The sequence below is a fragment of the Dendrobium catenatum genome, unplaced genomic scaffold, assembly GCF_001605985.2.
Source record: "Dendrobium catenatum unplaced genomic scaffold, ASM160598v2 fragScaff_scaffold_1074, whole genome shotgun sequence".
Classification (NCBI taxonomy): Eukaryota; Viridiplantae; Streptophyta; class Magnoliopsida; order Asparagales; family Orchidaceae; genus Dendrobium; species Dendrobium catenatum.
In genome coordinates this window covers 192,280-219,912 of record NW_021319536.1, presented here as the reverse complement: position 1 = coordinate 219,912, position 27,633 = coordinate 192,280, and the positions used below count along the sequence as shown (strand labels likewise).

Genomic DNA, 27,633 nt, shown 5'->3' with positions numbered 1-27,633 from the left:
CTTACAATCATATAAATTTTTGAGAAGCAGTAAGCATCAAGAAATTGGTAGTGAAATTAAGGCTTCGGGTGCGTTTGGGACGGCTACAGCTGTCCGTAAAGTAGGTTGTGAAGTTGGTGTATAGAAATCTATTTTTTGAAGTTGTTGTACATAAATCATTATATTTTGTTTGGATAGTACAACTGTCAAACTGCTGTGCTGCACCTGTATACAAACAAATTACCATACTACCCTTATATATATTAAGATGAAAAAAATTTGTATAATTGTAATTTTTTTCTTTTCATGTACATAACACAAACTTATAATTTTAAATTAAATTTTTTTTCTTTTCATGTACATAACACAAACTTATAATTTTAAATTAAAATTTTAAATCACTCAAACCTTAACAATAGAACCAGCCCTACTCAGGCTAACACATTTATGCTCCTCAAAGTGTTCATTTGTGTCTTTCCATGAAGCCGGACCACTCAAGCTAAGACATTCCATGAAGAGCTTTCCAGGATTAGCTCTGCAATTGAACCTGAGACCATCACCATGGAGATTTACACCAGGCTCCAACATCGAAGAAGATTTCTGAATCTTCCCTGACCTCTTATCTCCTGCAGCAGGCGTGGGAGGGAATTTCTTGGTGGAAAGCTCGATCTCAGAGTAGAGAGCGACAGTGGAGGAAGCGAACTGCTCCATCTTGCGAACGGTGCCATCCATGCCGCGAGAGAGAAAGCCGAGAGCCGAGGGGTCGATTCGGCCGACGAGTAAGTCGGAGTACACATGTTCGAAGCCTTGGAGAGCGGGTAGAGAGCAGCGACGACCTAGGCGGGAAGCAACGACATCGACGCGGTTCAGTTCGTCGAGCTTCTCGGTGACGACACGGCGAGGAGGTGGTTTTCGTGAGGGGAGATGAGAGAGCGAAGGGCGAGGGCGAGGAGGTGGTTTAGTTCGTCGAACGGGGCATTTGCGACATTCTTGTCCTTTGAAATCGCGGAAAGCAGCGGACCGCGGGAGGCAGGGAAAGGTCGCGCGAAGCGGGGATGGGCCGCAGAAAATTTTCCAACTTAGGTCTGTCGCAATGTCCCAAACATCCCTTTAACAATTGTTTATAAAGCATAGCAACAGTAAAGCCGTCCCAAACAGACCCTTCATTTAGGATGACTTTCTTATTGCTTCTTGAAATAATTTTGTACTAGAAAGCTGCTTTAATAAACAGTGAAAAAGTTGTTGCAAACAAAGCCTAATAAATTATGATTAATATTTGAAAATCAAAACAACGAGAAAACAGTCCAAATAGACCCTAAGGTAAACAAAAATATACAACGCATTCTAATTGCGTTGTTTTTATTACTACCTAATTTTTAAGATGATAAATACATTTTTATTTGGCTATTTTTTAATTATTATTATTAGTTATTTTAATATTTTTCAAGTATGACTTAAAGTTCTTTTCAACAACCAACTACTAATATATAAATGCTGTATAAAATTTATTTCTATACATTTTAAAATAACATATTTATAATACGGATAATAACTTTAAAAAAAATTTCCCCGAACAATTTTATAATTATAATTACAAAAAGTTAGAGCTACTTAGAACACTTTCTTTAGAAAATTAAATATTTATTTTCTTATGAATATTAGATAGTAAAATTAACATAAATAAATTTAATACTTTTAAAATTATTTTAATTTTGTTGAAAGCCGTTCTAACACAAATTTAAAAAAAAAAGCCAAAGTAAAAGCGTAAGCTTTAATAGGCAAACATATGTTCGGTAAACCATTTAGAGCGATAACTCTTTATCCATAATTATTTTAAAAGAACAGTCTCTCTCTCTCTCTCTCTCTCTCTCTTTCTCTCTTTCTCTCTCTTTATATATATATTCCCATTCCTGCGTCTTGCGCTTGGCTCCACTTACGCTTTCACAGTAGTTTTCCGCTTTTTGGACCGACCTTTACTAGACCTGCTGAAAGCTACGCCTCTTCAAGAAGTAGTTCACCAGCGCTTCCGATTCTTCATTTTACTGTGGCAGCAGATTTCTTCGCTTTCTCGCCGGCTCCGGCGCTGCCTGACTATACCGTTTCTTGGTCGGAAGTCGCACTTCACTGTTGGAGAAGCCGAGGCGGCGCTCGCCCACACTCTCTGCATTGAATATAGTCTCGGCTTGTGAAGCACTTCCTCGTTTGAGGACTACTGCTACGTTCTCTAGCAATCATTATCATATTCTTCTTCTTCTTCTTTTTTCTTCGGATCTATAGGTTGCGGTTTGGGTCTTCTGCTGCTCTGAGATTGATGAGAGTCGGAGGGAAGATCTGTCATCTATGACGACTGGGAGCTCGAGGCGATCGATGCGGGTGGTGCTCCGGAGTAGCTCACACATTGAATGGCAGATCTTCTTCGTCAGGGGAGCGCGGATCTCGACATCGAGAAGGTCAGTGGATTGCTAACTAGGATCACACCTCTGTTTTCTTCTTGGTCACGTGGGATTTCGTTTGGACAATTTTCTGTGAATGATGATCTCGAATGTTTTCGGTCCGCTTTGATAGACTCGCTTGTGCATCCTTGGTTTGATGGCAATGAATGTTAATGAATGGAGGGGGTCGAAGGGGTATGTTTTTGATGGTTATGGATTAGTTCTATGCATTTTGAGGTGGGAAGTCGTCTCTAGCTGTGCTCAATGATGTTTTAGTTAGTCTTCCCTGTTCATCTTGTTATTTTAGCGACAGTGATGGAGAGCTCTCAGTATATGACGATTTGGCATGCTGTAGAAGTAATGGAACCTTCCGCCTTTTTAGTGATTGAGTTTGGTGGCAGGGAACGGGTGGTTAGTGGAGGGTCTAAATTAGGGAGATGCATGACTGAACCAAGACATGCTATTTTCGCATGCTAAATGTAAAGAAAAAATTCCGAGGATATTGTGGAATTTTATAAATTACTATTTATTTGGCCTGCCGAGTGTCGCCTGCTCGCGATTCACGAAGTGACGAAGAGAATAAGAGGCTGCGGGATGTTAGGGCAAAAAAGGGGCAAAACTATTTTTTCAGGGGGGGGGCAAATTACTAAAATGCCCATGCATGTAATTAATTTTTTTTTTTAAGGGGGGGCAATTGCCCCCCTGAACAATACGTGCTTCCGCCAGTGAAGACAATTATTGATGATATCAATCATTTTGCCCCTTAAGTTAAATTGGAAGATAGTTTAAAAAGATTAATTTTAGGAAGAGGTTGATAATTGCTACGACATATACTTGTTGAAGAAATGATAGTTATTGGATGTAATTTAAATGAGCATATAGGTTCTAATAGGATGGGTTCTAAGAGTATGGTAGTTATGGAATAGGCGATTTATATATGTACTATTAAAAGCTATGCTTGAGTCTACAATAGTCCAAAATTTTTCATTATCAACCATGTACTTTAAGAAATAAGAATAACTCTTCTTGGTTATAAAAGCTGAGTCACCAAATTATAAAATATTTCTTTCTTATTTGAAAGGAAAGAAAATTTTTCTTCTAAAGACTGCAAGGTGATTTCAGAAGAAAGTTTGAGCACACAACATATGCTAATACTTATGGATATATCTTATAAGCAATATTATTAAAAATGGGCTTTTGGAGTGAAACAAAGTAATTTGTTGGCTTTGTGCTTTGCTTCCTTGTCATCCGCAAGATCTTAGCAAAACACAAATGCATCACTGCTTTGTCTTGTCGAGTCATAGAATTGTACACTTTATTTTGTTTCAAAATATAATCCTTGTTCAAATTTTATGGTTTGATTATGCATTTGCCGCAATACATTGGGCATGAATGTTCTCTTATCCTCATTTGTCTCGTAGTTGTTGAGTCATTTCTCATTTTCTCTCCATTCCCAAGCTAGATGTAATTGCTATTTGGTTGTTCTCCTATTCACATTCTCTTGTTCATTAGTTTTCTTATTTATTTCTTGGTGGTTCTTCCTACTGATGCTAATAGTTTTTTTTCTTGTAATCATCTTCTTGAGAATACTCCTTGATTTATTGATGCAATAAAAAAATACAAATAATAGAAACTCAAGCCTTCCTTACCATAAACATAACAATACTATTATAAATAAAGACACACCTTACAACTTCAAATAAAAGGGACAACAACAACAAACAATTTAAATAAAATACGGCGCAACGACACCTTACAACTTATAAAAATTTTGAGAAGAAAGATACAGGTGGAATGGAAACCGTGAAGAGAAGAAGTAGATAGAAGACCGAGACGAAATAGAAGTAAGGTAGAGAGGATAGATCGCAAGCTAAAAACCCGTAGGTTTCACATTCCAACAATTAATTATAAATCTCTCTTTATCAACTCATAAAAAAATTAGCCACCTTATAGAGAAAAAGAAGGGGAAATGATATTAAATGCTTACTTAAAATTTTCACCCAAATATCCAATAGAAGTCTTCCAAATCTGCCACAAAACTCTTCCAAACCAGTCCAATTAATTAGGAAATAAAGCATCCAACATAGGTTTCAACAAATAGGAAAATCTAAAAGCCGCAGGAGGGAAAACGAGCAGCCATCTGAAAAGACGACAAGTAAACCGAAGGGGAAAATGAAGAGCCAGGAGGGAAAATGGAAGTCCAGCATGGGGAAGACCAACAACCAACATGGGAAGATCAAATAGTCACTTTGGGAAGACCAAACAACAATATTCCGAAGACAGCAGAAATTTTCAAAAAAATGGCAGGAATTTTCAGCAAATAGTAGGGATATTCAGCAAACAATAAGCAAAATGAGAAGTCACGCAAGAAAAATATAAACTAGGATATCTTGACTGCATCATGCATCCTTTACACATTTCTTAATTCTTTATCTTGAAACTCTCTTAATTCACTCGTTTTCAAGCTCTACATTTCTAGCTTTTCTCTTAGTCTCACCATTATTCTTAATTCTTATGCATTCTTTATTATTAAATTTTTATATATCTGATTCTTTTTTGGCTTTAAGATACTTGAAAATCATTATTATTGAATCTATCATTATATTTGTTGCAAACTAATATTTGGTGTTGTTTGAATTTAATTAATTAAATGAATATTGTATGCATGTTATATATAAAATTAAAATCAAACTAGTCCCCTAACTATTTGCCTGTTCCCAATTTTGTTCTAGAGTGTAACATTTATCCAATTCAATATCTTGTCTAAACAAAAATGACCCATAATGAGCATTCCTAGAGAAATTGTGATACAAAATTGATCTCAAATTTATCCATCAACTATGCAAAATTGATCCCAAGTTAGTCTCTGAGATATTATTTTGGATTAATTTTGAATAGTCAAGAGATTAAATTGGACAAATGTAATACTCCAGGATAAGGTTGTCCATATATAAATAGTTTGTACTTTTTTTTTGGTTTTAATCATATGTATAGAAATTAAATACAACAACATCAAGCTTTTATCCCACTATGTGTGGTCAGCTACATCAATCCTTTTTCTCCACTATCCTGTTAAGAGTCAAATTCTTATTTATAATTTTAGGGGGATTTACATGCATACCACTATAAATCTGTCATATTACATATTTAACACCTAAAACTTAAATATTTCATACCTATCACCTAAACACAAAATAAACACCAAAAATACCACTTCGTGTATTATAGAGTCACGACGTTATTCCCTTTCCACTGAAATTCTCTCTTTCAACATGCTTCTCTCGGCCCTACTATGCTTTTTCTCTTGCGTCTCACTTCTAGAGAGTTGTTGCGTACATTCTCTATTGCATCCGACTTCCCTCAAGCTTCAGCGATTCCAACGAGCAACTTCTTCGCACGTAAGGTTTCTTTTGCCTACACTTGTAGAGAACATTTCTGTTAGATGTATTTCTATGTGTCTTGTAATATATATTTCTATGTGTATGCTATACGTTATTGTGTTGGGCCATTAACTGTCAATACTAATTGTTTTGCCTACACTTCCAAAGAATATTTCTGCTTTTTTCTAAAGATTTTGTGTTGGATCTGTCATCTTATTTCAGTTTGTAGTTGATGGAAAAATGGCAAGTGGGTGGCATACTTCGTCATCATAATATGCTTCGTCAATGCATGATTATGATGATGAAGTAGGAAATGATTTATACAGAGATAAAAAAGAGATTATTTTCATTGTATTTAAATTTGAAGGATTTTGAGTTGATATGAATGACCCATTTAGAAAGGGATATAATGGCGACAAATCAAAGACTTTCAAATTTAAGAAAGGATATATAAATACTTACATGCTTAGAACATAGATTGCTAGAATACATCCATGGCTGAAAGGGCATCAATATAATATACATTATCATATACAAAGAACATTACCCAAGGAATACAAAAGTATCAATTGTGATGTTGATGCGAGTGAGATGGTGAAATTGTTGAATGAAAATTTACCTGTCGAGATAGTTATCTCACTAGAAGAAGTAGATGGAGAGTCGGGAAACTCAAACCTTCTGGGGGTTGTGAGTGCTTAACAGATGGTAGAATATTCTGTTGCGCTTGATGATGATATTTTAGGTGTTCATATTGGAATTGTTATAGATATCATCCTTGGCACATTTTTTAATAGTGCAATGAGTTTCAAGAATGCTATCCGATCAGTTGCCATTAAGAAGAATTTTGGGGTTAGGATAAAAGCCAGTGATAAGAAACATAATATTGCGACATGCTCATATCTAGGTTGTCAATGGTGAATTTGGGCTTCCCTATGTGAAGACACTCAATCTTTTCAAGTTAGGAGAGTGGATGGAGTGCATACATGTCCAAGTGTCAATCATGCTGGAAATAGACTCGCCACATCTGCATGGGTTGCCAATGAGATTCAAGAGATGTTCAAGAGGTACCCAAACATTCCACCAAAAGAAATAAATAATGGTATAGAGAAAGAGTAGGGCCTATCATTGCCTTATACGAAGCTCTGTAGGGCGAGAGAATATGCCCGTGATACTATTTTTTGATCGATTGATCACAACTACAAATGGGTTCCAACATTGAGGGCAAAATTGCTTGATAGAAATTTTTGCTCACATATCACATATACACTGAATAGCATTGCTAATTCTTTTCAGATGTTTTATGCGAGTTTTGAGGTCCGTGCTGATGGATTACATAGTGGTTGTAGACCACTTGTTAGTGTGGATGCATGCCATCTTAAATTGAAGTACTTAGATGTTTGTTATGTTGATGGTAATAATGGATTACTCACATTAGCTTACGCTGTTGTGGAAATTGAATTAAAGGTGACTTGGTGGGTGTGGCAGTTAACTGGTCTACCTTGCATTAATGCTGTGGCTTTCATTGGTATGAAGGAGTACCCCTTATGGCATATGTACGTTGATGATTACTATTATGTATCTAGGTAATGTTAACCTTCTTGCTTATAATCCATTTTTTACATATTACAAATACTGACTTCTTGATTACAAGTGCTTTAGGTATATACTTACATATGATGGAGCAATTGCGCCATTACCTGGGAAGAAGCAATGGCGAGTAGTATTAGTTTCATTTGAAAAAATTATTAGGTTATGTTGATTGACAATATGCAGAGTACATTTATACTGATAAATGTAATATCAGGTCCAGGCTTTAGGTGGGTTGCTTGTTGTAAACAAGTCTTTCCTGATTATGGACCCTTAACTATCATAGCATTTTAAGAATTGTATTGATAACATGTTTGGTTTTGGTATCATGAAGTTGTTGACTAAATTACTTATAATCTAGACGATGTAAACCTTGATATTCTTTTAACTTATGTTGCTCTTGTAATGAAAGTGGATTTTTGTTCCTTTAAACATTTACTGTGACTTGATTCTTAATATTTATGTACCCACTAAAATCTGACTGTTGATAGGTGTATTAGCTCCATTTGTGTTATCAACCATCTAATCAAACTATCAGCTTACGAATTCAGAGCAGAAAACAAACTCAGAAAATTAGCTTCAAACAACACATTCTCGATTTTTTTTTTATTCCCTTGAACAACATATTAGAACAAGATATGCCAGCAAGAAAAGACATTTCTACAAACTTAACCTTTAACAATAAGCAAACAATTTACAAACACAACACGTGTTAATCAGTACAACACTACATAAACTTTCAAACTATTTCGACACAACACATTACATGCTAAATCAAGTTTGGATGATTGCATCGACAAAAACAACCACAATAATGACTTTCATTAGGACGAGGATCATGCAAGCTTCTTAGAAATCCTTGCATCCAAGCCTTTTAATTCATCATGTGTGGCATACGGGGCCACTTCTAGTTTGTCTACCCATTTAAATTAACTGCAGTAGATTTCCATTCTATTATGAATGCACCTATAAAACTGTTTTCCACTATTATGCCCACGATAGCATGTGTACACCACAAAGTTCAGATGAGTATGGCAGTAAACTTGAGAATATTAGCGTCTAGGTTTCGTGACAGATGAATTTGTTGAACTCATTTCAAAAAGCAGATCTGTCAACGTAGTACACAATATACTAAATCAAGTTATTTTTGAAATTGGACACTCTAAAACTAGGGATGGCAGAGTGAATTAATAAATCAAGCAGCAGTTTCATTACCCAAAGGATACAACATAAACTACAACATTTACAGAGAGAAGATCGACAAGAAGTAAAGGAAATGTACCTGATCGTTCTTTGAAAATTGCCGGGAAGGAAAAGCACGCTAGGTCAGTAGTTCGTGGAAAGCAGTTTGCAGGATTAGGGATTTCAGTAGAAGATAATAACACCATATGCTTGGAAGAGACGGAGTGGTATTTTATTGTTAAATTGAGGTTTGGGTGGTAGAGATGAAATATTTAAGTTTAGTAGATAAGTAATATAACAATTATAAAGTGGTATATATGTAAATCCCCCTTACATTTAATTAAAAAAATCATGTATAATACTTTCTAACCTAGTCTTTTTTGGGTTTATCTCTAGCTTTCATAACATAGGCAAAACTAATACATCCACTCACCTAACTGGGTCATCATAAGATTGACGTTTTATGCAAAAATTAAATTAATAAGTATAAAGATCAGAGAAAGGATTTATGCGTTTTCTTATTGATTTTTAAATAGCATGTCATTGTGCACTATGAAAATTGATTTGCTATGCATTAATGAAAAAACTGTCATAAGTATTCAAGATATGATATTGATTGGTATTAGAAATAGTTGTATAAGTGACTAAGATATATATATATATATATATACATATTGTATATATATATACATATTGTATTGATTATGAAGATATTTTTAGCTGATATTCAACGTGACGCTTTATGCTTTAATGCATAATTTTTTGAAAAATAACATATTTCTAATCATTTAGAATTTTTCTTTTGAATAAGTGAAAAGTTATATCAACAAAGAAAGTATTTAGAAGTTAAAGTCTTGATGATTAGTAGGATGGTAACTTAGCATATGATATGCAAATTAGAGTGGGTGATTTTAACAATATTTAGTCCACATTATTAAAATAAAGTGGCACATGATGCAATAATTTTAGATATATTGAATCTATTTTATTGAGTATGTGATATAAATGAGGATGTGACTACTGGAGTGAAGGTTGAGTGCTAAAAAAATGAGAAGTTTATCTAGCGATACATAAGAGTGTTAGTTATGTGTGGAATTTGATTGTGTTGATCAATAGGTTGTCTCGAACGTCAATTATGTTGGTCGAGTTTGTTAGGAGTCCTCCTCTAGCTTGGGTTCAGGTGCATTGCAGACAATTTTTTTTTTCCGTACAATCATACAACGTTGTGTACAACCATACAACATTGTTAGGAGTCCTCCCCTAGCATTATGATGTTGTATAATCTGGTTGGAGGCAGACAAAGAGCAGTGCACCATGACATTTCAAACCCCAACACTGCGGTACTGTCAGTTAGATTGGAGACAGAGAGTGGAGTACCACGACTCTCCAAACTTGGCGCTGCGGTGCTCTAAACTAGGCGCCACGGTGTTGTGAGTTGGATTGGGCACATTTCTAACTCTTTTTTCATGTTTAACTTAGAAATATTGTGTGCCTTGGATGATTTTATGTTTCTCTTTGTCCATTATGTGCAGAAAACAATATAAGAGTAAAGAGAGACGAGGAGAGAGTGAGATAGAAAGCGATTTGTACAAATTTCTCCCAATTTTCATATTGAATGTTTTGGTTTGGTGTGGCTCCATGATTTTTCCTGGTTTCAGGATTTTCCGCATTAAATCCTGGTATTCTTTGTTTCCAATACAACTTTCTATTTCTTGTTTGTTTTGTTGCATGGTTTTACTTTCCCAATGAAGAGAATATCATGGAGACTTAAGAAAATTTTATAAAATTGCAATTAGGCTAACTAGGTAAAAAGTGGATTATAGTTGAGTATAGTGAAAATGATAATGTTTAGATGAATGTATGACAAAAAAAGAAAAAAAGAAAAAAATAAATTGAGTAATGATTATATTTGAGGGATGGTGGGAGGAATATCTTTGAAGTTAAGATAGGGGAATATAGGCTTAATTAATTTTATAAATATGGCAAGGGGTAGAAACTCATTGGACAGGTCGATAAAATTAAAGTTAAAGAATTAGGAAGAAAATGAGTGGATATAAGTAAAATTGACAGTGGTTTAAAAAGATTTGTATATAATAGATTTAACTCATCATGTAACGCTCATAGGAATAAATGAAAAATAAGAATTCATAAAGCCAACCTCTAGAGGGGTGGGATATGGCTAATGATGTTGATGTTAATCATCATATAATTTTCTTTTTCCAGATGATTTTCTCTACGAATATGTCTAATTGTATAAAATGAGACCAAATTGTGTTTGGGAAATCAGGACTTCTTAAAAATTATGAAGGAGGATATCTGAAATTATTACATCAACTGTTAGATAATTCTTTTTTTTTTATTTATTTAGCATTCAATTCAATGAAGAACTTGTTTTTTAGTTTATCTGGAATAATTCCTCTGGCTTTGGCATGTTGATTTATTTACTGCGCTCACCCTGTTAAATTTGCTAATTTTATTTAAGGTCTCATTTGAATTCTAATTGTGCAGGCACTGGTTGCTTTGAAGAAAGGCAGTCAATTGCTCAAATATGGTCGCAAAGGGAGACCAAAGTTTTACCCATTTAGATTGTCAAATGTGAGCTTAAAGAATTTATTTTTATTAAATTCTATCTGAAAAATGATATTGAGTTGTCTTTTCTATTTTACTAAGTTGGTGCAATATCATGCTTCTGCTCAGTTTCTCTTAATTATTTTTATACTGTAAATTATATAGAGATTCCATGCAACAGGAGCGGCCCCCACTTTTTCTCGTTAGGTTGTCTTTTTCTTTTGTTTTGGTATTGGAGAGGGAATAATTCTGTCTGGCAAGAGTGATCTTATGATAATTTGGTTTGCTTCTTTTTTGTTAGCTGATAAATGAAACCATCCCAAATTTTCAAGCTTGGTTTTTTTTTCCTGACTGAAGTTTCACTTATCAAGTAGGATTTTTTTTTTCATAATAATTAGACTTCAAATGCTTGCAACTTGGTATATCTACTTTTTCGATGTTGGAGGAAACTCAATACTCTTCCTTACTAATATCTCCCTCACTTTAGAGTTCTTCATGTTGCCGACTCCACCCCTAAAACATATTAGCTGATATATATCTTCAGCCATATAGACTAAAACTCATTTGGAAGACGATGAACTGATTCTTTGACTTCTATGATGTAAATTATAAAATGCAAATGAGACCTTTGGTTTATTTTGCAGATGTTCTATGCAGTGTGTGAAGCAGCCTGTCTGAAATATGAGATGTTATTAAATATTTGTTTATATGCCTCATACGCTTTAGGCACATCAAGCAATGTGTTGCTGCTTGTGCTTTAACTTAATCATAAAGACATAAATTTTTGAAAATAAATATATACTCGTGAGAAAACTAAACTAACAACTGTGGAAGTCTATGTGAATATCAAGGGACTTAAAGGTTCTTTTTCAATGACTTTTGTAGAATGATTTACTCCTTATAATGGAGTCACCTACCGTAGCAATTTTAAAAAGAATTGGTTTCAGCAGTTATTTATTTATTTATTTTTATTTCATCTTTTGTTTTTGAGCCCCGTGTTTATATCACAATATTTGATGTAAATCGGTGGATTTATATTTTTTGGATCTTACTTTTTAGAGCATCGTGTTCAATATCCACATATTATTGGTACTAGATGATGATGTTGCTCATTTGTTCTTACATGTGGTAGGGCCCGAACTTAATGATAATTTTCATTTGAACAGGACGAATCATCACTAATTTGGTTCTCAAACAGAGGGGAGAGAAGTTTGAGGTTGTCTTCTGTTTCAAGAATTTTCTCTGGCCAAAGAACAGTGAGAACATATCTATGAAACTTACTATTCATTTCGTACTAACCATGTTTATGCTCTTATATATTGTGGTGGAGATCAAACATTGCAGAGTACTTATTTGCTTCATATTTTTTTTTAATTTGATTTCAGTCTGTTTTCCAAAGATATCAGCGTCCTGAGAATTGTTATTTGTCATTTTCACTCTTATATAACAATGGAAGACGGTCTCTTGATCTGGTCAGTTCTCATAAATTTTTCGTTTTGCCTTTTAGAATGCCTTATTATTCTTCTGACAATGTGATTTTCATCAACAACTATCAGATATGCAAAGATAAAGTTGAAGCTGAAGTGTGGTTTACTGGTCTGAGGGCACTTATCACATCTGGTCAATATGGACGTTCAAAAATTGATGGTTGGACGGATGAAAGGAATTCCCTAGATGTAAATGTTTGATATTCCATATTCCGTTCTCTTTTACATCAATTATATGCTGCTAACATGACGGTTTATTGTTATATTTGTTAAATTATGGCAAATGTCTGATTCATGATGAGGATTTTCACCTTTTGTCAAATTTATTTTCATTAAACACTAATGGCAGGAGAATAGAAAGCATCTATGTTATGTCATACTCAACAAGAACACAACAGTTTTTGGAAATGTTTTGTGAATAAAAATCAGTAATTCTAAAATTTAAAGACTAGATCTGTAAATCCCGCATTGTTGTTAATCTCTTTAGTGATTTAAGTTAAATCTGTTTTTAGCAGAAAGTGGTGGATTTGAAATTCACCAACACTTTTTCCTAATGTAAAAGGCCAGTTTTCAGGCATATCGATATATATATATATATATATATAAAATGAAGTACAACTATGTGATTTGACATCTATCACTATCTTCTCTCAACCAAGTAAAAAAAGAGGAGGGAAGTTTGCTATCATGCACATCATTCCCCAAAAAAATTGCTAGTAATAACAAAAAAAGCACAAAAGTTGGCAGGCTTGTTACTTTCCTTTGGTATGTTGTGAAGAGCACTTGCTTGAAGTGGATCAAAAAAGTGAAGTCTTCATCCATAGCAGAGTAAAGCATCTTTCTTTGATCTCCCATAGAACTCTTGAGCCACCTTATGCATTGATGTTCTCCCCCTCAATGATAACTCCATTCTTGTCAAGCATCCAATATTTAATCACCTCCTTTAAAGTCTATATAGCCAGCAGCTCCATAGTTAACTATGTTTCAATCACCTCGTTTAAAATCAATATAGACACCTAGCCAATGTTATCTATGTTGCAGTTGACTTATTTTGAGGTAATATGATATAGGAAAGAAGATGAGACATGAAGTAATGTGAGAATTATTTTATTCATCTCATATAGAATCTAAAACAATTATATTTCTATAAGTAGAAAGATTATCTGCAGTTATTGTGGCAGAGTTTATTTTCTATGAAGGGTTTTCATTTGGTTAGTTTTAATTGTACAGTGATGATGACATAATGTACTTTGTGAGTGGCTTTATGGTTTTATCACTTTTCCAGGAAGTTGAGGGTCCTTCTTGGATTGTCAATTTGCCCCTTAGGTGAAGAAATCATGTAGTGAATAGAGTGTAATGAAAATATCCACATGTTTGTCGTGGGAAGGTATTTAGTGAAGGGTGACTACTTGTGATTTTAGGCAATCTTGGATGAAATGGTGATCTTTTCCGATGGGTTTAGTGTGAGCATAAAATTCCAAGTTGTTGGCAAGGGTGTGAGTAGATGTATTGTTGCAATAGTGGGGTGTGGATGAGGTGGAGTTGGTATTATACTCTTGTAGATGTCAGATCCAAATGATATCGATGGCTATAGTGGCAAGTGCATGATATTCTACCTTAATAGAAGAGCTTGTGGTGGTAGACTTTTTCTTGGCGCACTAAAAGATTAAGGTTTTTCCAAGAAAGCATAATAGCCAATGGTCGATTCACAGCTGGCTTTCTTGGCCAATTTGAATTTGATTATGCCTAGAGGAGGAGCTTGTTGCCATATATTGGCAGCCCATAGTGAACCATGCTTTTGATGTAATGCAATAAACGTTTGATAAGTTGGAAGTGTTGATTAAGAGGTTGTGCATATGTTGACATCTAGTTCAAGACATAAGAGAGTTCGGGTTTGGTGATGGCATTGAAGGTAACTGCCAGGATGATGATAGAGATGGGTTAGGAAAATTTTTGTGGGGTTCACTGTGTGAGGCTCTTTAGAAGTTGTGAGATTTTGTACTATCTTATAGTCACTCATACCCCGAATGTTGAAGAATGTATAGCATGTATTTTCATTGATTTAGGTGATTACTATAAGAGATTGATTGTGGTTCAAGACAAGAAAAGTGAGATATAGAGCCTAAGTTTTTTATATGGAAGGTACCTTGGAAGTTTTGTGGAAGATCAAAGATGGTAGTGAGATTGTTGTTAATTAGAATGATATCATCAACATATATTAGAATATACGTTTAGTTGTTTTTTTGCTTGTAGAGTAACAATGTGTGATTAATGGTATTAAAGGTGAGCCTAGATGTTGTAGGTGATTGGAGAGTGGAAAATCACAAGCAGGAGCCTGTTGGGGAGCTTGTCGGGGTCCATAGATGGCTTCGTGAGAAGATAAACATGATTTGTATATTGCTGATCCATGAATCCCTAACGTTTAGTCATGTGTATGGTTTCAATGAGGTTGTCATGAAGAAAGGTGCTGGAGATATCTAATGCGAGAAGGACATGAATGATGAGCATTTTGGTGATGGGGCTGGATGTTACAGTGTGATCAATGTCCTGTTTTTTGTTTGAAGCATTGAGCTATGAGGCAAGCCTTATGATGAACTTTGAGCTAGCTGAGTTGTATTTCATGTTGTAAGACTATTTGCTGCCCAAAATGTTTTGTGTAGGTGACATTGGGATAAGTATGTGGGTTCCATGGGGCTATCAAGTTTGGAATTCTCGAGACATGGTTAGATGCCATTTTCATCTTTAATAGCCGAGTAGTAGGGTGGGTTGCAAAGAGTGGCAGTATGGAGAAAATTAAAAAATTGTTTGGGTTTGAGGTTGCCAAAATTGAGACGGATCATCAACTGCTATAAGTTCATATTGAGTATGGCTTGTAGATGGCGGAGGAAAAGTTAGAGCAGAGATTGGGGAGGAGTGAGTGGTGGGGGACATAGGGGGGAAGAGCTATGAGGAAGTTGTTTGTCTTGGCTATGATAGTTGAAGATTGTAGAGAAGCAGGCATCAGTTGCCTTGACTGAGAGGTGTGAATGCTAAGGATTGGAACTAGTGTTAAGGGAGGCTGTGGTGGAGAGAGTGAGGTCTTCTGAGGTGAGTGAGATGAGTTGTGATAGAGAAAGAGATCTTCATTTTAAAGAAGATGGCGTGATTTGAATGTTTCGCCTAAGATGAGATCATGGCACTTGTAACCTTTTTGGAGAGAATCATATATGTGAAAGAATATCTAGTAAACATAGATGTTAGTTTCTTGATCGAATATGAATAGAGCTTGGGAAAACATTGATAACGAAATATTTTGAGGCACTTATAACATTGTGCAATAGTTGATACGGAGAGAGCATATTTGTTGGGGGGTGGAGGGCAACCTACTCATGAGTTAGGTTGTGGTCAAGAGAGTGTTGGCCCATAGGTGTTAGAATGGTTTTGAGCAGTAATTTGTGCATCATTTTGATGAAATGATGGTTCTTTTGTTCAGCTATTTTATTTTACTCAAGTGTGCATGAACAAAATTTTTGGTTAATAATCCCAAATTTTTTTTTATTTTTTTATTTTAATTTGGTTAATAATGCCAACTTGAGAGAAGAGTTTGAAAATTAGGTTTGAGATATTTTCTTCCATTAGTGTGAAATGTTTTGGATTTTAGAGTTAAATGGTCATCCTAGCATGTTTTTGAATTGGAAGAATTTGATGTTTAATTTTTATTTGAGATTCATAAGATACATCAGCAAAATTTAAGAAAATCATCAATAAAAAATATAGATATGGTGGGGAAGGGATCCATACATCAAAGTGAATGAGGTTAGGGAGATCCTAGCTATGACAAGTGGAGGAAGTAAAGGGTGATATAAGGCTCTTTGCAAGGTGACTTGATGAGCATGATAATGGATTGGAGGTAATATATAGTTTTTGATTAGTTTTTTTCAGTATTGATAAAATGAAGGAGCTTGGGTGTCCTAGTCTATCGTGCCAAAGCGCAAGAATTATTTTGCACTGAGATAGTGCATAATAACAAGACAACCATTGAGATGATTGAGTAGAGCTAATAGAGTACATATCATTATGACATGCTTTTGATGGGAGCATTTAATTGAGCTTAGTGTCCTTTATTTAGTAGCCAACAACATCGAAGAATCTAGAACTTGAATTGTGAGAGATAAGATGATGAATGAAGATGATATTATAGGAGAGGTTTGGAATTTGGAGAAGATGGTGAGGGCGACCGTACCGTTTTGTGTGGGGAGAATGTCATGATTAATATGAGATATGGATGGGGATTTGACATTGCCGAAAGTGTCATGTTATGTATCATGATACTCCTTAGGGTTTTGAAGTTAATTGGGATTGAAATGAGGTTGTAGGTGGGTCCAGAATTGATATGCTAGTTGATGGAAAGAGTGGTTGTGCTTGTAAAGAGCACTTGAGGTTGTCGTGAGGGACCATTATAGCTAGGGTTGTGATGGTGGTAGCATTTAGTTCTGGAGTGTATTCACTTTCCACGTGTAAAAAAATGATTGGTGACGTAGAGGTCCTGCCATCCCTTTTCTGTCTGTGACAATAATCTGCCTTGTGCATACTTGTTGGGAGGTCGATGCACACGGTTGGAGACAGTTGTAGAAACAAGTTCACATGGTTTGAATCTATTTCCTTCTAAGTACACTATTTCAGTTCTAACCCAATTTTATCTTAATGTGGCACATGGTTTGAATCCATTTCCTTGAATGAATTTAAGTGCATATACGCCTAATACATTATTAGATGAATGCGCACAAAAAAAAACACAAAAAAAAAACAAATATCTTTATCATCACAGTTTCAGTATTTATAAAAGGTTTTACAATGTACTTTAGGGCATGTTTAAATTCCAAATTGAACATCGAATTCCTTCTACATACTTGTAATGATAACGTGTAGATGGGAATAGAAGGTTTTAGATTTCAATGGATCATATAAGGAAGGTATACAATATTATTCTTAGATAATTTTTAGATCAAAGTTTTCAATTAGTTTATCAGATTAAGCTGCTATGATTTTGGTTAAAGATTTAAATGTGAAGATTCTTGGGGCCTACAATTTTTGAGCGGTAAGGTTATCCAATAGTTTCAAATGACAAATGGTGAAAAAAGATGATATTGGCTTGAAGGTATAACGCTAGCTAAAAAAGCTCTCTCTGATGATTTCTGGGTGGGTGGGTTAGGGGTTTTAATTGATGCCATTTTGAAATTAATTTTATTGCAATGTTTTTTTTTAATATGATCTTTATTTATTAGATTTAGATGAGAATTTGACTGTTAACATAACATATTGAAAAACAAAGATTCATCTAGCCGGCCCCACATAGTGGGATAAAGGCTTATTGTTATTGTTGTTGTTTTAATATGATTTGTGAAAATTTTTTTGGCATGTGTTATTGACATCCAGCAGTCACTATATTTTGAAATTATTTTTATTGAAACGTTTTTAAATATGTTATGTGAAAAATTGTTCCAGAGCGACAAGAACTCCATACCCAGCAGTCCAAGTTATAGCTCTCTTTCTAACTTATTGGATTTTCCTGACAAAAAGCTTAGCATTTCCATAGCACGTGAAGGTTCTCAGAATTTGGCATGTTTTGAAGGATCAGATGTGAGAAGTATGCATGTAAAAGGATCCCCATCAGATGCTTTCAGATTCAGTGTTTCGAGTGTTCCCAGTTCATCCAGTCATGGCTCAGCTGTGGACGATTCTGAGGCTTATGGGGATGTGTATGTGTGGGGTGAAGTATTATGTAATTCTTCCAGAACTTCCACTGATAGTGCTATTTGTCATTTCAGTGCAAAAAATGATATTCTGCTGCCTAAGCCGCTGGACTCCAATGTCATTTTGGATATTCAACATGTTGCATGCGGGGTCAAGCATGCTGCTTTTGTTACAAGGCACAGAGAAGTATTTACATGGGGTGAAGAATCTGGTGGTCGACTTGGTCATGGAATAGGGTTAGATGCAGTTCACCCCCGTCTGGTCGAATCTTTATCAGCTTCTAAAATTGATTTTGTCGCTTGCGGGGAATTTCATACTTGTGCTGTTTCAACAAGTGGTGAACTTTATACATGGGGAGATGGTGCTCATAAGGCAGGTTTACTTGGTCATGGTACAGATATTAGTCACTGGATTCCTAAAAGAATTTCTGGATCCCTGGAAGGACTTCAAGTTGCATTTGTTTCATGTGGAACTTGGCACACAGCATTGTTAACTACAGCAGGGCAGCTGTTCACATTTGGTGACGGTACTTTTGGTGCTTTGGGCCATGGAAACAGAGAGAGTGCATTATATCCAAGAGAATTAGATTCTTTGAATGGATTGAAGACCATTGCTGTTTCATGTGGGGTCTGGCATACAGCTGCGGTTGTAGAGGTTATTGTAACACAATCTAGTTCATCATCTGGGAAATTGTTTACGTGGGGTGATGGGGACAAGTTCCGCCTTGGGCATGGTGACAAGGAACCTCGCCTTAAGCCCACTTGCGTGCCATCATTGATTGATTACAATTTTCACAAGGTAGTATGTGGTCATAGTGTTACAATTGGCTTGACAACTTCAGGCAATGTTTTTACAATCGGAAGCACTGTTTACGGTCAGCTTGGTAATCCTCATTCTGATGGAAAGCTTCCATGCTTAGTCGAGGATAAGCTTGCGAATGAGTTTGTCAAAGAGGTTGCTTGTGGTTCTTATCATGTCGCTGTTTTGACATCGAGGAATGAAGTTTATACATGGGGAAAGGGTGCCAATGGACGATTAGGCCATGGAGACCTTGAAGATCGAAAGACACCTATGCTTGTTGAAGCTTTAAAGGACAGACCTGTGAAAAACATAGCTTGTGGGGGGAATTTCACGGCTGCCATATGCTATCATAAATGGGTTAGTTCTGCTGAGAAATCTCTATGCACAGCCTGTAGACAACCATTTGGATTCACTCGCAAGAGGCATAATTGCTACAATTGCGGTCTCATACATTGCCATTCTTGCAGCTCAAAGAAAGCGTTGAGAGCTGCATTGGCTCCTAATCCAAAGAAACCATACCGTGTTTGTGATTCTTGTTATGCGAAATTGAGTAAATCCATTAATTATGGCGGAACGTATGAAAAGAAAAGCCCTTTAGCTCGCTTGTCAGGTGATGACAAAGCTGATTTCAAAATGCCCAAGGCTGCTTCACCTATCAGTTTGGATTCAGTTAAAAGTCTGGATTCGAAGGTAATTAAACAATGGAAGAAATCTGATTCATTACCATTTGTTCGCCCTCAAATTCCCTCACCTATCAGTTTGCATTCAGTTAAAAGTCTGGATTCGAAGGTAACTAAACAATGGAAGAAATCTGATTCAATACCATTTGTTCGCCCTCAAATTCCCTCACCTATCAGTTTGGATTCAGTTAAAAGTCTGGATTCGAAGGTAACTAAACAAGGGAAGAAATCTGATTCGATACCATTGGTTCGCCCTCAAATTCCTCGCCCTCAAATTTCTTCACTGTTACAGCGTAGAGATGTTGCCTTTTCCGTTGTGCTTGACGTGCAAGAAGCAAATCCCAGGTTAACTTACTTTCCAGTTGTTCAATCCACAAATCATTCCAGAGCCATTTCTCCATTTATAAGAAGGTCTAGCCCTCCACGTTCTGCTACACCCATTCCTACCATGTCAGGCCTTTCATTCTCCAAAAGTATAGCGGATAGTCTTCAGAAAACAAATGAGCTATTAAACCAGGAAATTCAAAAGCTGCGTGGCCAGGTAAGAAAGCCAATATTTAGACCTCATTAATTTATGCACCATTCCCGTGGAAGATATTATCTTATGCTGTGCTGGGAATTAGGTTGATAGCTTGATGCAGCAGAGTGAATTTCAAGAATATGAGTTGCAGAAGTCTGCGAAGAAAATTCAAGAAGCTATGGCAATTGCTGCAGAGGAATCTGCAAAGTCTAAAGCTGCAAAAGAAGTCATAAAATCTCTTACTGCGCAGGCAAGATTTTAATCTCTTCCCCTCTGCATTTCACACTCACAACCCTTGACTATCTTTCCATGCATATAAAATCTGATGGCCTAATTATAGCTGGTTTTTCGGTATAATTTGATGATACTTTTTGTTTTTCGTGAACATTGATCTTTAACTTATATTTATCTTTTATTTGACATCAGCATGTTCTGATAGTTTCTGTATGTTGTGAATCCTGCATGTCTATGTATGCTTGTTCAGTGTTTCAGATTTTCTGATCAGGACATATTACAAACATTTTATCTTGGTTTGAATTCTCCACTTTCCATCAGCTAAGGTGCTCTTTGATGCATATTCTTAAAAAGCACAAGTTGTGTGTTTTTAAGGTGAACAGTCTGAGAAAACTTTTATTTTAGTAGTTTTAATATTTTCTTTTACTAGTAATCTTAATTTAGTAAGGATTCAGTTTTAGTTTGTGTTTATTCTAATTTAATTTAGGGGCTATTGGTTGGAAGTAAGTGGGTGTAAAACATTTTTTTTTTGCTGACGTTTTGAAAATATTGGTGCTTGGTTGGATGAGAAAGAAATGCAATGTAAAATATCCTAAATGTAATGCAAAGTATTCTAGTTCATTTTTTAAGTGACATAAACTCATCCAGTTTTGAGTGAAAAATGCTTTCACCATTTCACCACAACAAAGCTACCTTCTAATCACCCCTGCCGACAATCGCTTGCCCGCCGCTGGCATCCCCCGGCCACCACCTCTATCGCCAACCATTGTCCACAGTTAACGGTCAGTATCGCTACCTTTAGCCACCTGCTACCACCAGCAACTCGTTGCCAGCCACTAACCCTGCCTCCAGCCATCACCCGCCCTCCTCACCATCGATGTCGCTGGCCATCATTTTGAACTTTACTATACATTCATTTTACTTCAAGCTAAAAAAAAAGGGTAATCTCATGTATGACTTTTACATTTATTCAAACAATTTAAAACATTTCAAATACACGATAGTCCTTTTAGATTTTTTTACTTTTACGTTGCATTTATGTTTTAGCAAACTAAACAGCCTCTTAGTCTACAAAATGTAGATTCTCCGTTGTTTCCTAGTTCTTTAGTTCCCGAACTTTTTGGTTATTAATTGTTTCTTTGGTTGGCGTCTCTGTTGGAGTCGTCTCCTACAGTGTTGTCGGTGGATAGGGATATTGTACATCTGCCGTTCTTTTGCTCCAACAAACATTATTCTTCTCCAGCAAATAGTATTCTTTTCTTTTACCTCATACACCGCGAGCAGCAATTTCCTTGCGACTTACCGTGCATTGCAGATGGCTTTTGTTGCGATCCATAAGGCCCTAGTCATAATGCCAAGAATATTCTCATATTGGTGCTATATATATAACTATATAAGAAATCAGTTTCTATAGTGATTATGTAATGACCAAAAATGGATGTATTGATTCCAATCCAATTTAGGCATTGGGTTTTGCTGATAAGTTATATGCTGATAAGCAAGCCGCTGACATCACAACTGCCAATCACGTTTCCACTCTGGCACTACAACTGACATGTTTCCACTCCAACACTACAATTGCCTACCATGTTTCCACTTCTCTATGAAGAGCAGAAGATTACCTATTGCAGATTTGACAGATGATCCATGGAGTTAGGGAGGCAGTGCGAGAGCCTTGTTGTTGACCAGTAAAAATAGAAAAAAAAAAAAAATCAAATCCCTTACCTCACCTGCTCGGCTGGATTGTGTGAAGTTTGTGTTGGAGCGACCACGATTGTATCGATTTTTTGGCCCCTTGTGAATGTGAATGCAACAAGGGGGTGTGTCAGTTGGGAGAGTTTGAGATTTTTGGTGGTGATGTTGATTTCCTCACTGCATAAAAGAGAGTAGAGGTCATCCAAGCTGATGGAGGTAAGCTTGGTTTGTATAGTGGTTTTAAAGGATTGATATGCGGAGGGAAGGCCATTGTATAAAATGACATCCTGCTGTAATGGGGAGTCTGCCATAGTGATGTTGTCCACAAAAGATTTTATTAGAGATAGGTATTGGTTCAAAGAAAAGTATTTCATGAAGATATTATATAATTTAATTCTGGGTTGGATTATTCGAGAACGATAGGTTGGTTGAAGACGTTTTTCAAGTGATCCAGATTTCATGAAGTTGTATGCATGATAGTCCAAAAGACTTCTTATTTAGAGAGTCTCCCACCACTTTAGCCTTACCAGGCTGATACTGAATAGTTAGATCATAGTTTTTAATCAACTCAAGCTATCTCTTTTGCCTCAGGTTTAGATTCTTCTGAGTAAATATGTATTTCAGACTCTGATGGTCAGTAAAGATCTTGCATCTGACTCCGTACAAATAATGTAAGGGTTTTCACAATATATATCATAATAAATAGACGAAGTGAAGAGTCAATTCATTAATATAAGTTCAAAGAACTAATACATCCAAATAAAAAAAAATCTAATGCAAGCCAATAGAAATATAATTAGTATGAAAAGCAGGAAAGAAACTATCCAACCCTTAGAAACAAAAGCAAAAATAAACTACTGTACTATAATAAATACTAAAAATAATCTACTGCTGATAGCCCTGCTCCAGAGGTGGAGATCCATCAAAAACGCCTGCAAGACCTACTGAAAAAGACAACGAGTGAGTTTGATAAATCAAACTCAGCAAGTAACTCTAATATATCCAAGCATAAACGATAAAGGAGTGGGGCATGCAGTATAAGCAATCAAAAGAGAGTAGTAATTTATAGTCATTATATCAAAAACCGCATGAGATTTGCTAGGTTTTCTACAACATATTCTAATATGCATGAATATATGACCATTAGCTATTGATGCCAAATCATTTCAAGTTTATATCTACACCAAAATAGGAATCATTATGCCACAAAATGACTTGTAAGCTATATATTCGTTTTAATTCAAATCCAATTGAATATTCAAACATTCAAATGTAAATAACTATAGTCGGCCTATCAAATATCCATCACCGAGAAGGTAAAAACACAAACCCAAAAAAATTCAGTGATTTTCTATAGAGTCGTCACTCTTGGGGCCCGTCGACCCCGATTAGTCAATAACTAGTAGGGTTTTACTGACATACACCAAGCATATTGTTTTCCCAAAATTTTCATAAATACTTTTCAATAGGTTTTATAGTTTCAATATCCAAAAAATTATTTCATAAATAGATGTGCTTTGCAATTATAACATTCATTGCATTCAAATAAAAATACGTGCATGAAAATAATATACATGAGTTTATGCAACAATAAAACAAGAATAATCTACTTATGAAAATTTCTAGTTTATTATGAGTATGAAAAGATATTTACGAGTGCTGGCAAATAATCAATAAGCTTTACAATAATGATAGGATTGACGGTCTAATTTCCAAACATCCTAATATAAATAACAAGGATTTTGCCCATAACAAAGAAAGTTACATTTATTCAATAATAAATAGTTGTTATTTATCATGGTTGCCACGGACTCCAACCTCAATAGCAGCTCGCTTGACTCCGCCAAGTGATGATCCTACAAGTAGCGAAAAATAAAATAATATCAAGCATGTTCATCGAGGCATAAAGAGGAATATCCTAATCAACCTTAACCACTATTCCAACTAAACATCCAAACAATAACAATAATAATAAAAAAAATAAAAGAAAATCACTTACTCAACTTTAATTGATGGGGAAGGATTGGGGAGAAAGATTCAAAATTGATCCAAGAGAAAAAGGAAAATTAGAAGGAAATCCTTCCCTAACAACTATGTTGATTAAGGGAAAACACCCCGAGGAAAAGAGAAAAGAGGGGAGAGGTGACTTTGATACTTGCTGCTACTGCGAGGGAGAAAAGAGGAGTAAAAATGATGTTCTAAGTGGGCCATATAAATAGGCCTCAAAATGACAAAGAAAGCAAAAGACTAAAATGCCCCTTGGGCTACAATAGCTACCAAATACCCATGAGGGCAAAAACGGAAAAACATAAAATAAAAATAAACTACTACATAAAATGATGAAAATACAGATCATGATGGTGGCCGTCGATCTCCGTCGATCTCCAGTATCTCCTGAAGGTACATGTGTCGAAATCGCTGCTGATGTCCCCATCACGCTCGGTCGCCCTAAATTGGGCTGGCTCGGTTTAGGTATAGCAGAACAGAGTATGAAGAGAATGGAAAATACCAAACGTAGAACAGTAAGCTATGAAATTGTGTTTTACATGTATTGATCTCTCATGTAAAATGTAAGAATACAGTGGCTGATTATATAGAGATTGTAATACGGATAGTTTGTTGTATTAGTGGTGAAGATGATCCAGGCAGTTAAGAGCGGATAGCAAGAATGAACTGCAACAGGTAATTTTCTGCTTTTCACAGAGACGTGTAAACTTTTATTGGCAGTTGTAGTGCCCGCTGCTTGCTTAATATAGCTTATCATTCTCATATTCTTGTTGTTGCAGTTGACTGCCATAGCTGTCATTTCTAGTTAAATCTATCTATATTATTTAACTTCGTACACTGAATAGTTTCCTTTATTCTGATAAAATAATTTTATAGCTCAAGGATTTGGCGAAGAGATTTCCGGCGGTCCTCAATGACGCTGATGCTACGAGTTGGAGCTACCTTCTTTCCAATGGCGATGGCTTCGACGCCCTTCATCATGACGATTCAATTGCAAGTCAAGATTTGATGAATGGTTCAAACAATGTTTCAAAGCAACTTCATTCCTTAACATCTCAGCCTGCTCCTACAGATGGAATTTCAGGACTGAATGGCTTGATCCTAAATGTGAATACTGAACAGGTTCCTAGTAATGGAGAAGCACCTGTATCCGGTTACTTGTATAGAAATGATTCCAGGTCTTTCATGGAAAATAGTTCAAAGCCTAGCCCAACTTCAGAAAATAACCAAGTTGAGGCAGAATGGATAGAACAATACGAACCAGGTGTATATATAACTCTCATAGGCCTCAGGGATGGTTCTCGAGATCTGAAACGAGTGCGATTCAGGTAATCAATAAGAACAAATCAATAATCAACATTTTGGCAGTAGACAAATCTCTTATTCAAATTTTTTTTTTTTTTACTTTCTAACAATAAAATGGTTTTTGCAGTCGGAGAAGATTTGGGGAGAAGCAAGCTGAATCATGGTGGTCGGAAAACCGATTGAAGGTGTATGAGAAATTCAATGTTCGGGGCTCTTCTAACAGATCCTCAGTTCTCTCGCTTTCGGCACAATCATAGAAAGTTTTAGGCTTCGTTGTTTGTGACGGCTTTCTTACTGCTTCTTAACACAGCTTTTTACTATAAAATTCTTAATTTTTAAACTAAAAAGCTGTTTTAAGAAGTAATAAAAAAGTCGTCCCAAACAAAACCTCAGTGTATCATAAAAGGCTATCATCAACAGTTTAGTTTCAGCATTTGCCTTTTTCTTCGAGGGGTCTGGAATTGACTATCTGGAAGGTTAGTGAGAGATATTACTACAGTGTAGCCATGTTTGTTGTTCATCCTTTAACATTATATCTGGCCTTTATTTATGCTAATTGTATCAAAATATGTAGATAAAATCGTCAAATAGGCCTTCTGGGAAAGTATAAACCCTAGTACAATTTCAGTTGTGTAGAACTGGTCTTTTGGCTGCTTAATTGTTTAATATGATTCTTTCATTTTCTAACTTTATTCGTTTTGTTTGAACAGTACTAAGGCGTAGGCTCAAAAAATGTATCTTTCATAGACATTACAGATATTGTTGTGACTGCCTTTGTATCACCTTAAGAGAACCTTTGAAACATACATCTGTCCTGTGTATAACTATAAGGTCTGTAAGGACATCTCCAACCAAAAAATTCATTTTCCACTTCAAAATATAATAATACTCTAAAATAAAATAACTCATATCCAATCAAATTTCATTTCATAACATTGAAAAAGAAAATATTAAGAATATTCTTGATATATTCCTTTTCCAATCTAAAAAAAAGCATTTGTAAACAGTGCGAGAATAGCGTAGATTTTTACGCTTAGGCGGAGCAACTCGCGGACGGCAAATGCTTGTTTAGTGTTCGGTTGGAGATGATCTAAGATGCTCAAAACAATTTGAATTGTTGTCGAGTTCAACTGTATCTCACTTGTTAGTTTTCATCCATTATATTTTAACTATGAAATTCATTCATATTCAATTCTAAGTCTGGTATATGTATGCATGTATATATGTAGTTAAATATTAATCATTATGGAATTTTAATTTTATATGGTTCATAATAATTATAATTAGTTAAATATCCTATTTATTGTATCATCAAAATTTTTTGGATCGAAATATCTCTTTGATATTAAAGTAAACTATTACCATTAGTAATGAGGATTTTTTATTTCACAATTTTTTTTTTAATTGGGATAAGAAGGTCATTATGTGTAGGGGCGGATAGGGGTGTCAATTTCGGGTCACGGATCGGGTTCGGGTCGAACTCGGAATTGACCCGGGTTCAAACGGGTCAACCCTAACCTGACCCGGGTAGACAAACGGGTCGGAAAACCGAACCCGGACCCGACCCGGCGGGTTGCCGGGTTGACACGACCCGGTTTGGGTGGCCAGCGCCAGAACGTAGAAAACACACTTGTGCACATGTCATATTGTAATATACAAGTGACTTGATGTTCATTCCTAAGAACTTGCCAACACAGACTTGCTTGGAAACCTATATTTTGAATACTTATTCAAGTTACTCACCATTAAAGATTCTCCATTGGCACCGACCTTAGATGAGGGGCTATGGTGGAGGCAGGAATCCACGCATACATCATCCAAACAGTATGCTTGTACCAATCACACACATACACACACATATACGGTTTAGTATTTCATGTAGCCAGCTTAATCCTATAAATAAAAGGTGATTAGAAATTTTTTGAGGTCTTCTTTAGAACCTCTACTATTTTTCATTCATGTTTTTAAGAATACACAGAGACAATATAGCTTTCCAATAACACATCTAGTTTTTTAGCTTCAATTAGGGCTACAAACGAACCG

The 27,633-nt window shown here is 35.7% G+C and overlaps 1 protein-coding gene across 2 annotated transcripts; it reads left to right on the top strand.

The window, feature by feature from the left end:
- Window positions 1–1,897: 1,897 nt before the first annotated feature.
- On the top strand, window positions 1,898–26,282 carry LOC110106177 (PH, RCC1 and FYVE domains-containing protein 1-like). 2 transcript variants are annotated; one of them, XM_020835953.2, is made up of 9 exons: window positions 1,898–2,429; window positions 11,069–11,155; window positions 12,295–12,384; window positions 12,514–12,600; window positions 12,685–12,804; window positions 18,100–20,370; window positions 20,453–20,599; window positions 25,162–25,613; window positions 25,718–26,282. In XM_020835953.2, the coding sequence occupies exons 1-9, from the start codon at window positions 2,382–2,384 to the stop codon at window positions 25,845–25,847; spliced, it is 3,432 nt and encodes a 1,143-aa protein (XP_020691612.1). In that variant the 5' UTR covers window positions 1,898–2,381; the 3' UTR covers window positions 25,848–26,282. The 2 variants fall into 2 exon arrangements, with proteins under 2 accessions (XP_020691612.1, XP_028554192.1); XM_028698359.1 differs by lacking the exon at window positions 1,898–2,429 and adding an exon at window positions 5,180–5,809.
- The last annotated feature ends 1,351 nt before the right edge of the window (window positions 26,283–27,633 follow it).

Bases quoted from the DNA above. Each gene is read 5' to 3' on its own strand.
- LOC110106177 (XM_028698359.1), top strand. From the start codon at position 5,684: ATGCTTCTCTCGGCCCTACTATGCTTTTTCTCTTGCGTCTCACTTCTA. The intron at 11,156-12,294 runs GTGAGCTTAAAG...TCATTTGAACAG, and splicing joins ACCCATTTAGATTGTCAAAT to GACGAATCATCACTAATTTG. The intron at 12,385-12,513 runs GTGAGAACATAT...ATTTGATTTCAG, and splicing joins TTTTCTCTGGCCAAAGAACA to TCTGTTTTCCAAAGATATCA.